At 45.5% G+C, this 12273-nt stretch overlaps 2 protein-coding genes across 4 annotated transcripts; one reads left to right on the forward strand and one right to left on the reverse strand.

Moving 5' to 3' along the window:
• The first annotated feature begins 1820 nt into the window (after positions 1-1820).
• Positions 1821-5028, forward strand: LOC119323786 (F-box protein PP2-A13-like). The gene is made up of 3 exons (XM_037597496.1): positions 1821-2609; positions 2808-2926; positions 4230-5028. Exons 1-3 carry the CDS (start codon positions 2262-2264, stop codon positions 4657-4659), a joined length of 897 nt encoding a protein of 298 aa, XP_037453393.1. The 5' UTR covers positions 1821-2261; the 3' UTR covers positions 4660-5028.
• Positions 5029-5240: 212 nt separating this feature from the next.
• LOC119323127 lies at positions 5241-11569 on the reverse strand. Of its 3 annotated transcripts, XM_037596704.1 has the most exons (6): positions 11431-11553; positions 11032-11118; positions 8337-8597; positions 7000-7131; positions 6664-6780; positions 5241-5945 (listed from the first exon to the last, which is right to left on the reverse strand). In XM_037596704.1, exons 3-6 carry the CDS (start codon positions 8595-8597, stop codon positions 5607-5609), a joined length of 849 nt encoding a protein of 282 aa, XP_037452601.1. In that variant the 5' UTR covers positions 11032-11118; positions 11431-11553; the 3' UTR covers positions 5241-5606. The 3 variants fall into 3 exon arrangements, with proteins under 3 accessions (XP_037452601.1, XP_037452603.1, XP_037452602.1); XM_037596706.1 differs by lacking the exon at positions 11032-11118 and having other exon boundaries at positions 11431-11569; XM_037596705.1 differs by lacking the exon at positions 11431-11553 and having other exon boundaries at positions 11032-11360.
• Between the last annotated feature and the right edge of the window lie 704 nt (positions 11570-12273).

Genomic DNA, 12273 nt, shown 5'->3' on the forward strand with positions numbered 1-12273 from the left:
TGTGTGCGGCAGCAAGTCCGCCTAGCAAGGCACGAAATAAGGAGGCGTGGGGGAACAGTGCCGCCCACGTCCAATCAACCGCCACGCGGCGCCCAAGGCCGCAGGCTGTTAGGGCCCGCGACGCTTCGCACTTGCCCTTTCGCCTCTCTGCTCGGCCAAGTTCGGGCGCGCCGTGGGCCCGGGGGCAACTGTCGGCGTTCTGGGAACGGGGGTCCCCAGACTTGCCTGCCTGCAGCCTGCGGCGTGGCTCAAAGGAGGCCCAGCACAGCCTATCTTCATCAACACAAGCTCAAGACCCTCGCGAGGGGCCAAGCCTCGCGGGGCGGACGACAAGGAGCTTCCTCAGGCATGGCCTCGTCAGGCTGGCTCATGAGGAGGCGAAGAGTTCAAGGCGGGGTACCTCGCGAGGTGCCCATGACGCAAGCCATGACGACCAAGGGCGCCAGTCGGCCGCCAGCCCGCGCAGTGTCCTCCTTTCCTCTTTGGTGCAAAGGGAGCAAGCGCAGGCGAGAGCATCAAGCAAAGGCGTCCATTTCGGTGCAACAAGACCAAGACCAGCCCAACGGCCGGAAGGAAGTCATTGTGGAGCCCAAGCCGGCGTCACCACCAGAGCCTTTGACAGGCGATGACCAACTTTAGTCAGGATATGTGTACCCGCTGTTCCCCTTCAAAATGGCCAATTGTTGGCGCCCTTCCCGCTCAATATTTGGGAAGAGACCCAGGGCCTTTGCCTATAAATAGGACTAGCCACCCTCAAGGTAGAGGCATCTTCTTGATCCTCACCAAGAAACCAGTAGATAGAGCGGTTGAACTCCTCCTAGTTGTTCGTCGCACCAACCAAGAACAGACCCTCGCGAGGCTGTTCTGCCTTGTATTGTTCATCATCAAGCCCAAGAGGCAATTCACCACACCACACACTAGAGTAGGGTATTACACCACAATGGTGGCCTGAACCAGTATAAATCTTGTGTCTCTTGTGCTGTTCTGTTTGGTAGTTTAGGTCCTAGCGATTCGGCGAGGAGCGAGCCGGCAGAGGGTTGAATCTCCGCGCGCACCCCAGTGTTCGAACCTCAAGGGTCTGCCGGAACCCGAAATCCGACAGGACCCCTTCGTCAGTCCGACGTGGTGGGCGTGCCCGGGCGCCCCCATATCCGCCACATATTTGGGTTGAATATGGGGGTGCGGGTCAGCCCGGGGCGTTTGAAGGACCTGTCTGGGTCAAAAAATCGTGACCGGATGGCTTGTCCGATCGCTTGAGACGGGTTTGAGGGGTCCGATTGTAGATGCTCTCACGCACCTAAGCATCTTCCATGCAAAAAAAAATCAGGTTTAAAAAAGTTTTCTGGTATATTTTTTAAAATTTGTTATTCACCATGGGAGCAGATGACCTCGGAGCCAAATAGACACCCTCATAAAGATAGTTCTTTGTTTCAGCTGGCAATTGCACTGATCATTTGATTTCATTATACTAAAACATAATTACATAAAAATCATTTTGTATGTTTACAATGAGGAGTATCTAAAAAAAATATTTTTTTAATAAATTTTATCGGTTCAATAGCGGCACCTCCCTTGGGAATAGGAAGTACGTAGTACTAAATTCGAACTTAATCCATTTCAAATCCAATCGAATCAAATCCGCGCAAACTACTTGCACATAAATGTGCCACTATCCTACGTTATCCACTGTCGTCCCGTCCTATGCCATTGTGCTAATCTTTCGGGGCCGAAGACAATAACTACAGTAAACAATTGGACCCAAACGGCAATGTTTGTTATACGGTCAGTAGGTAAGCGACCTACCGTATGGCCGTGTATCAATACCGGGGCAGGGGGGGCGGTGGACCGATTCTCTTCTTTAAAAGGCCTCCGAAAAATCTCCCCGTTTCCTCCCAGCGCTCCTCCCCTTCCATTCGAGGAAATCTTTTGTCGCGGGGTTCGATTCGCCTCTCGATTCAGGCCCAGGTTTTCCCATCAATTTGGGTTCCATTCTCGCGAAAGTTGGGAATTCGGAGCATTTTCTGGTCGATTTGAGGCCAGCGGGGGTCGGAAGGTGCGACCCTTTGATCGAATCGGCCGCGCAAATGCTTGTATTCGGCTGTAATTTGGCTCCGCATGTGTGATTCTTGATTTGTGCTCGCCCTGGTAGAAAGCCAATTGGCGGTTTCTTGGCTCCAATCCTACCTTCGCTCGGCAAATCTGAAGCGCCGGGTGCTACGTCTGCAAGGAAGGCTGCCATAATCCGCGCAGTTTGGTCTTAGATGGGGACGGGATCGAGCATCCTTGGCGCGGATGCCGATTGGGGTGAGACGTCTCTCGGCGACATGCCGGAGAGCTGCGTGGCGGCGGTGCTGCTCAACCTTGACCCGCCGGAGATCTGCCAAGTAGCCTGCCTCAACCGCGCCTTCCGGGGCGCCGCATCCGCGGACTGCGTCTGGGCCGGCAAGCTGCCCGCTAACTACCGGTACCTTGCGGCCCTCGCAGCTGCCGCTGATGATGAGGGCGATGGCGACGGAGACGGCAATGTCAAGCCCTGCTCCCCTATATCTACTAAGAAGGGGATTTACGCCCGCCTGTGCCGACCTACTCCATTTGATGCCGGTACAAAGGTAGAACTATAATCTTTTATGGCAGCTTGTATTATTATGTCATGTACGTAGATGATTAATTGAACAGATATATCGGCTAATACTGGAAACTGGAGAGGATTTCTGTTTCCTTTTTTGTTCATGTCTGATTGGTTTAGCTGTAGTTCTTGCTTGAAATGAATTGTTCTGCTTAAAAGGCAACCATGCTGTCAATGGCAGGAATTCTGGATCGAGAAGAACAAGGGAGGTCTTTGTATGTCCATCTCCTCAAAAGCGATGGCTATCACAGGTATAGATGACCGAAGATATTGGAGCCACCTTGTCACAGAGGAATCAAGGTAATTTCTTCCTCTTGCTGACCTTTATACATTTTTTCTCTGAGATGTGAATTCCAATAGTTGCCATTGAAGAAACCATCTCAGCAGTTGGTTTTCTGATTCAGGTTTAAAGCCGTATGCACTGGAGTATCGCTGATATATTCTTTCTTAACTCCTAAAGAACCTATTTTGCATGCTGTTTTTTACTTCATTGCTGGGTTGTTTTGCTTAATCCTATTTAACTAATGTATACTCTTTAATGTGATTATATAATGCTGTTATACTCTGTAGCTGGTTAGGCTATTGCATAGTTTCATGGTATACTTAGTTGATAAGAGCCAATTTTCCAAATTAGGAAAATCATTTTGAAGTCAGCAGTTAACCTCAAAATGCCTAAATGTTGCTAATTTTGCAGGCTACTTGATTCCAGTCATTGGATGTTAACCTTGTATTAGCATAAACTAGAGTGAAATATGCAACACTACTAATTCAGGAGATAGTGATCAGTGAGAAGTAAAACATTTCCTCTGACACAGATCTATTATGATATATTAAGAGACATTAAAATGAGTGTTCATATTTGCTCTGTGGGGCTGGAAATTCCCGTATTAATCAGCTAAAAAAGAGAACAACATACTATAAAAAGAAATTCCCACATTAACCGACTACAAACAGAGATAGATCAACAGAAGAGGTTCTCTGAAAGGAAAAGATATATTGGAAAATATATGGTGGCCTGGTGGGAATAGAATTATTTTATGAAATAACCTTCTTGCCTTGAGCGTATGGGATATGGAGAGTGAATAATCTGAGTGAGACATGGTCACACATTAGAGGGGGACATTTTGATGCATAGATAAGGTATTTAAAGGCATATTTTACTTTTGCATTTAAAAATTTGAATACACGTATAGTGCCTTAAAAGAGTATTTATGTTTTCCCTTTGTCTCAAAGTTATTTAATTTTGATGTACATTGTAGTAATTTGTGTTGCTTTGTACTGGCATTACTTTTTTCATAAGTGAGGTATTCGTCAAGTACGTTTCTAATCATATCCTGGAGTGTACCTAGTATTCCATTATAAAGCATTTGTATGTATTGATGTTTTCTTGCATATAGTCAGCCATATACTGGGTTTAGGGTTATCAGCTTCAGAGATTGTGACTTATGAAACGCTTGATTACAAGTTCTACTATCAGGTTATTAGTCTTGTTATTTTTTCTACATTTCCTAGTCCTTCGATCATTTCATCCTTCATGTTATATTTTTTCCTACATATTCTGGTAAATGGAGGTTTGCTGAGTTTCTTCCGTGTGCTATTTCAGATTCCATAGTGTTGCCTATCTTCAGCAAATTTGGTGGCTTGAAGTGGGTGGGGAGCTTGATTTCTGCTTCCCTGCAGGTTCATACAGCCTGTTTTTCCGTCTTCACCTGGGTCGAGCGCACAGACGCATGGGTCGTCGGGTTTGTGGAACTGAGCTCATTCATGGGTGGGATGCCAGACCCACGCGGTTCCAGCTCTCAACATCGGACGAACAGCAGGCTACATCGGAGTATTATCTAGATGGACCGGGAAGCTGGATTCTCTACCACGTGGGTGATTTTGTCATCTCGAACTCGGATGAGCTGACCAGCCTGAAGTATTCAATGATGCAGATTGACTGCACCCATACGAAAGGTGGTTTGTGCGTTGATTCAGTTGCGATATATCCGAAAGGGTATCGGCGCGAGAACATGAACACGGTCTACATGTGATGAGATTTTGCAGAGTGGCTGCAGTGCTGCAGCGACACGAGGCAATTCAGAGGGAGATGGCTAGTATTTTTCCTGTCCATTCTTATCTGAAGGTCCTTGTATATATCATTTTCTTTCTTCTTCCTTTCTGATGAGAGTTTTGCATTTTGTTCTGTATTCTTTGTAGTGATAGTTACACAGCTAGGGAGGTAGGGGAGATCTAGAAGCAGGTTAACTTGACATGTTATTTGCGGAGTGCACAGTACTAGTCGTGTAATAAGCGGTCAATACCATCTTCATCTGTAATTTTCATCAGCATACTGATGTTTGGCGAGCTGGGTGTTCCTCCGCGTCGCCCTATGATTATAACTAATTTTATCTTCTTGGCCATTTGGGTTTGTTTTCATGCATCAGCTTGAATGTATGAGAATGATACTATCGGGCTGATGTTGATGTGCTCGGAGCGCCGGTGCCTAACCTTGGGATCGGGGACATTTTTGCCATCAAATTTGTTGAATACATATCTAAATTGGATGCTAAATCTGAAAAAAAAAAACGATTGGTTGCTTCCACTTTCTCACCTGGGCAGCAGATGCCTGTAATTTCATACTACTACTTTATTTTTTACTAAACACAGAACAAACATATACTCACATACACATACATACACTCATTCCGGTTAACAAACGCACGCACAGCCTACCACTAGCAGCCAAACATTCCACCGGAACGAAATAACCCGTTCCATGGGGCATGCTACACCATGGCAGTTTTGAGAGGATTATGATCATCAAAAACAATCTCAAACTCTTCAAGTCAGATTATGCTACACACAACAGGGCTCTCAGATCAAGATCTTGGAGCTCACATAACCACAAACTAGGGCTGCAGGCACACATAAAATTGCGATGACATTAACTAGAGGTAGGATGAAACGAAATACATCGGAGTTGCTGATCACGGCACAATCAAGATTTAAGATGCTGGAACAGCTCAGGCAGATGGGCATTCGTGAGCTTGGTCCGTTTAGTTATCTCGCGTTGCTTCTTCTTAGGCTTAGCCTTGGGTTTCACACCATGGATCTGGGCTGCTACTCGTCGTTTGGTGACGTCGGTCATCGGCTTCATGCCGTTCTTCTGGAGCTCCTTTTCGATATCAACCATATCACGTGGTAACTCAATCCCACGGAAGAGCTCCTTCAGGTCATCATCAACCTTGATCTTCACTTTTGGATCATTAGGGTAAACAATGTCCTCCTGTGAATCCATGTTTGACAACAGCCAAACTTCACCTGCTGCCTTCAGAGCCTAGAAGCCAACAATATGGGTTATAAAGATCTACGCAATGTATAACATATGTGTAGTAGTGTACACAAATCATGGCACTCAAGATTACCCATCATAAAGAAACATATGTACAGAAACACATGCACTCTAAAATTAAAATTTAGCTTTGCTCACACTCATGCTTTAATACTTCAATAGGCACCACATATTTAACAAAATTTAAGGGCGATTAAACTCGTATGAAACCAAAACAGGCAATAGATATGCTACCAGACCAAAAGAAACCCATATGAAACAACTCTTATTTACGGAGCCCTCTTGTTGTTCAGAGCTTGCAGGACTGATTTGTGCCCTCTTACAGAATTACTTGGAAACTTCCTACATAAACAAATATTCTCATGATGTCAACACAACTCATGGTACCTCAAAACTGTCCAGGAGGACTGACAGCATTTCAACAAGGCATGACATTGGTAATTTTACCAGGTCTAGATGCTAAGAAACATGAGTGACCACTAAACCTCCCATCGTGGTACTCTGAAGTCCAGAGTTAAAATGAGAAGTATTAAGTACCATTGGGTGAAACAACAAATATCCAAGTAGATTGGGGATAAACCAAGCTTTAGGCACATGGCTGCAAGATTGATTGAAACATTACAAAGTCTGGGTACCATAAACAGTTAACCAAGAAACCACAAAGTATATCACCTTCAGGAGAATTAGGGTCACATATTCTCACCTGCAAATCTTCCAATACACTTGGGTATGCATCCTTCACTTCCACAACAGCAAGACCCTCCTGGTGACACCTTATCAAATCAAGTAGTTGATCTTTCCCCTCCAGATCATGCTTGGACTGCACAAGTTCCAACAACCAAATAACACTGACACCTCTTAACTAATTCAACTTCAAACAGAAAGATAAGTCTATGGACATAACACATTTCTGATGTTTTGTTCAGTAATACAATTAAAAGTATCTTCATATCAATTACAAAAAAAATATTATATATGAAGTAAGAAGCACTTAGAAGATTCAAGCTACGTAAAAGCATAACTAGTAAGTAGCAATTACCTTGTATGAGAAACGCCTCCCATCATAGTGTACTTTGAGGTTATTCCTCAGACTGTCAAAGACAGCCTTATTACCATTGATATCAACGTAAGTTGCATCATTTATCTGCTCTGCTGTAAAAGCTTGTCTTGTCTGCAGTAAAATATCGATTCCAGGAGTGAGACACAGCACTGCAGTTTATAAAGAAGGTTCACATAATGCTCTTGGTGAAGATATTTACAACTTCTAAAGCCAAAGAATATTAATGCGCACAAAGCAAACCATGGTAGAAAATTGTTATAATACTGTTCATATTTGCTTTTTATACTTCGAAAAACTGTAGGCGTAGGGAAGGCCCCGACAGTAGAATTTTATTAAGAACATAAATATTTACAAGAATAAATATACGACAGCTACATACAGAAGAGAGAGGAGCGGACGGGCTTAGCCCAGATCATCAAGCCAGCCTATAAGGGGAATGTTAGGCTCCTACTCCATAGTTCATTCTGAAAGGAAAAAGGGAAAGGCCCCACTTCAAGAGGAAGGGCAAAGCGCCTAAACTACGGTCCATTGTCAAAGATTTTACAGTTTCTCTGTTTTCAAATGCTCCAAACAGAGAAAGCCTCCATGAAGAAGGGTTTGCTGAAGGACCCCCTGGGTAAAACAATCATGTTCTCCATCCCCAGATCACTATCCAAATGTAGATTGATCGGCACCCAACACTCCATGCTCAAGTGGCAATTCAAGAAGAGGTGATCTCTGGTATCAAGGTGGCCATCCTCGCAGAGCACATAGTTAACAATTGTTCCTGACCTGGAAATTCCGTCTCTGCAACACGCCCTTATTATTGAGACTGTCATTAAGCAGAAACCAAACAAATGCCTTAATCTTGGAGGTGCATTTAGAGTTCCAGAACCGGTTTGAGAAAAATAAGGGCCTGAATATGATCGAAAGAGAACCTATAGGTTTTGGAGGCAGAGAAAGATGACCCCCACTTATAAATCCAAATGTCAACTCCAGTGTTATTAGGGTTATGCTGGAGAATCATCTACCTGAATTCATGGAATTCATCAAAAGCTTGCAAGAGAATCCTGAGAGAAAAGACGTCACTGACCGAGGCCAGAAAAGAAGGTGGAATAAATTATCAGCCTAAACCCTAAATATTAATTAATTCCACATGGAGAATCATAACAATTACTGGCATATAAACTCAACTAGCAGAATACTTCTTTTAGAATGCATTACCATGATGATTTGCAGGATCAACGAAAGAATTTGCAACGCCTTAACAGGGGAAGAAATTTGCCAGTTTACATTAGAGTGGGGAACAAATAATGTTCTAGCTTAGCAAGAAGTACCTTGTAAAGCAGTTCAATGATAAGTTTGATCTGTGCCCCAACAGGAGATTTCCTAATTGAATTAATATGTTGCAGCCTTTCTGTATCGTTTGAAAATTTAATAGGTTGTGCAGGCCTTGCTGGAGCAGATGGAGCATTAATCGGTTGGGCCCTGTGCTTTGGTTTTGTGGTTGAAGCTTGGCTTGCAGCTATGCTGGCCAAAGATGACTGGCACCTCTCCTGCTGCTGCTTAAATCTGGAGAGGCTGTCCTTCAGATCCATCTACAAATGGCATGCTCATAAGCAATTAGTGTAAAAATCATGAATGCAGACACCTGAACAGGAAAAAAAAAACCTGTCTACTATGCTCTTCTCTACAAAGTAAAGCAACTAGACATATGCTATCAAACACTTAAATCTGGTATGAGGTGATACAATCTGAGTTGGTAAAGGCAAACTCTTGATGCTCTTACATAAATGCAACTAGAAATGTATCATTGCTGAGGTTTTGTGCAGCTATTTACACCAAATAATTATTATTTATTAACGCATTGCAGTTCCACATCATTATCTGGTGATGCGCAACAGAAGTCACGCCAGTTGCGGACCCTCTTGTTGACCGGAGAGGCATTGCACATTGCAGTACTGGCTTCACCTTTTGTAGCATTGACCCAGCCAGGCGCAGCGCAGGCCACCACGAGTCTGCGAAAGCTGAAGGAAGAGAAACCAGTCGCACCTTCCCTGTTTTTGCTGAGTGCAAGTGAATAAGCATCCCTGTTGTCTCATGTCCCCCTTCATCATCCATACTATGGATGACTTAATGCATTATCCATTGCTTCTCAGAGTTGAGATTCAACGGGGCATGAGAAATGTGCACGTGATGACTGGGTGATGCTGACCAAACTAGTTATATATATTTAGCTGTGTACCTTTTGTATTTTCCCCGTTCTATAAGGGGCTTTTTGCATATTGTACCACACATATACTGGCCTATGGCCACCTGGGAATACAAGTTGCATATTTCCTAACATGGTATTAGAGCCCTAGTTTTTTTTTCTCTCCGGACGAGCAACTTGTGCTTGGTCCCATCTTGTGCCGCTGCCTCCTCCTCTTGGACGACTGATGCTGCTCCCGCCGCTGCTGCCTGGCCACCGCTGTTCTCCACTGGCGCCGCCACCCCTCTAGGTCCCCCATCCGCCGGCTCTTGACTTTGCCCGCCCGCGCCGGCTCCCAATCCGTCGTCCTAGTCCGCTCCAGCTGCTTCACCCGCCACGCATCACGCACAAATCTTGCTAGGGTTGCACCGCCACGCCTCAACGCCTCTCTTTCCCTCGCCACCCAGCCATGCACGATCACACCGGTGCTCCGTCGGTCACGCTTCGTGTGCTCCAGCCAAACCTGCATCGCTGCTGCCACACGCTAGTGCAGCGGGAGAAATAGAAGCGAAGGGCAGAGGGTTTGGCGCTCGCTTGTGGAGGGGTCACCAACGCGCCAGCCTCAGTGCTACTCCGTTAGCCGCCGTCCACGTCAAGGGCCGCCGAACAACACACCCCGTGTCTCCTTCAATCCCACATCGTTGCGCCTTGAGGGCAAGGTTGGTCGCTCCATGGTGGCTGCGAGTGCTCACGGCGGAAGGAGCTAGGCGTCGACCTCCCGAGCCCCGTTGAAGCTCGCACATGATCAGGAGGAACCCCACCTAGATCTAGAGGAGAGCCTTGACCTTGGCGACGACGCGAACACGTTGGTGGATGTGGACGAGGGCAGAAGGCAGCAGCGAGGAGCAGGAGAAGGTGGCGATGGCGACGAAGGCTGCTCTTTGCTCGGGAGGGAAGAGGATGAAGACCACAGCCTGAAATTTCCATCGGGACACAAATTTTGTGGATGGAGCGCACTCCAAAAATGGGCTTGCAGACTGCAAATATGGAGGCTGGAGGGGCAAGCATGGAGGGCGCTTCAAAAATTATGGCAATGAGTGTGGAATGACGAATCTACTAGAGGAACCTTTTGGCCAAAAACTCCAAACTGATGGTAAATATGGAGTTCAGACTGTTTTGACAATTTTGCTAGAGTTGCTCTAACAAGTAAAGAAAATAATTCAAATGTCAAGAGAGAGAGAGAGAGAGAGCCGTACCATTTGGTACAACTAATCCTTCCCCTGCTTCTCTTATTTTCAGCATCCATACAAGAAACCAACTCTAAAGACCGCTTGTAAGTGCCACACAGCAACCTTATTTTAAGACCATGTACAACTACCAACAAGAACATAGCAACCTTTTCTTCTACGGTAACATGTACACCGTCACAGAAGCCACACTTCTCACGCAATATGGTGCACAAGTCATGGAAGTTTTACTTAGTTAAACACAATGCATCATAGCAAGACACTTCGGAACCATCATACATCTCTTTGGGCAAATACTTCCTAAGATTATGCCTTTGCTCATCGTCACTAAAGCTGCCTAAATTATCCCCTCCCCTTTGTGTACTGAGATATGCTAGCGCAAGAACACCTAATTCAAAGTACAATTTTGTCAACACAATTCTTCTCCTGCTGCTACTTTTATTTTCAGCATACATGCAAGAAACCAGCTCTAATTGACCTGACATGATTCTGCTACTATCTGCTTGCAAGATGTTGTGTACACACAAAAAAACATGCATGGCATACAACAAGACGGCGGTAGATTCTTTGTGGCAAGTTTGGATGAAGAATTACCTTCAAACTGCAAGAAGAACACCACTGCAATCAGCTGGAAGAGCAGGACAACCAGCAGTGCACAATCGGATAGAACAACAGGACAATCTAAAAAACCAGCAGCAGAGGATTAGGGTTCATGTCGAGCTGCTCCAATGGAGAAGGTTGTAAGAGGAAGGGGCGACGGGGAAAGGGATGGATATGGGGCTCAGGAGGAGGTCACAGGAATGGGAGGAGGATGGGGAGGTGGCAGGCGGCGGATGCCCGGGACGACGGCGGCGTCGAGCAGCCCGCCACCGCCACGGAGGCCGAGATGCGGGGCAGCGGGGAGGGGGGCGGGTCCAGGAGAGAGCGGGAACGGGGAGATGACTGCGGCGCGGGATGTTGGAAAGCGTACGGAGAGAGACGGAGGGCACTGACCTGCTCGCCGCCGGGAGTCTCTCCGTCGCGCTTTTGGATAGAAGGACTGAAGGACGCACGGGGTGGAGCGCCAGGCCGCCAGCCAATTGCACAAAACCGAGGCCGCGGGCGCGCAGTTTTTTCTTCTTTTTTTTTTAGGCAACCGCGGGCGCGCAAGGTAGTTTCGATACAGCTTTGGTATTGGTGGCCCCGATATTCAGAACTGAATTCCACAGCCACATTGTTTTGAACTAGAGCCAAAGCACTCTTTGCCACGTTGTTTTTCATTTGTGGGTTAGGACATCTCCTAAAACCTAAACCGGGCACCGCTTGTCCGTCTGCGGACCGGTGGAGACCAATTTGTTGACATCATGCGGGAGCTGGCCATCCAACCGTAGCAGTATAACTATATTTCAACAAATTGGACAAAAAATATCAAACACGACGGATTTTGGTTTTGTCCACCCATTCACCGGATTTTGTCAATTTTTCTTACGCCACTTTAGATTTTGATATTTCACTTTTGCCACTCTTAGTTGTTGACAATTATCACAATTGTCATTCTGTGGCAAAAGCAAAATAATTTTATTTCACTTGTGCCACTCTTAGCTTTTGACAATATATCATAATTGCCACTGAAATTTTTGATTTTGCCATGAAATGGCAATTGTGATAATTGTCAAAGCTAAGAGTGGCAAAAGAGAAATGTTAAAATTGGTTCAAAAATAAGTAAATTAAGGTGATTAATTATTATGTGAGGAAGGTTGGAAAAAGGGGTGGTGAGAAAAAATGAAACATGAAACCTACATTCCATTTAATTAGTATAATATAGAGATGGAGATGTACTTCCTCTATAACTTTTTA

Source organism: Triticum dicoccoides, chromosome 6B, assembly GCF_002162155.2.
Source record: "Triticum dicoccoides isolate Atlit2015 ecotype Zavitan chromosome 6B, WEW_v2.0, whole genome shotgun sequence".
NCBI lineage: Eukaryota > Viridiplantae > Streptophyta > Magnoliopsida > Poales > Poaceae > Triticum > Triticum dicoccoides.

Excerpts from the sequence above, each read along its gene's own strand:
- LOC119323786 (XM_037597496.1), top strand. The coding sequence starts at position 2,262 with ATGGGGACGGGATCGAGCATCCTTGGCGCGGATGCCGATTGGGGTGAG. Across the intron at positions 2,610-2,807 it reads CATTTGATGCCGGTACAAAG|GAATTCTGGATCGAGAAGAA; the intron begins GTAGAACTATAA and ends TGTCAATGGCAG. Across the intron at positions 2,927-4,229 it reads CTTGTCACAGAGGAATCAAG|ATTCCATAGTGTTGCCTATC; the intron begins GTAATTTCTTCC and ends GTGCTATTTCAG.
- LOC119323127 (XM_037596706.1), bottom strand. The coding sequence starts at position 8,597 with ATGGATCTGAAGGACAGCCTCTCCAGATTTAAGCAGCAGCAGGAGAGG. Across the intron at positions 7,132-8,336 it reads TCATTGAACTGCTTTACAAG|ACAAGACAAGCTTTTACAGC; the intron begins GTACTTCTTGCT and ends ATTTTACTGCAG. Across the intron at positions 5,946-6,663 it reads GTGTATTGGAAGATTTGCAG|GCTCTGAAGGCAGCAGGTGA; the intron begins GTGAGAATATGT and ends GTTGGCTTCTAG.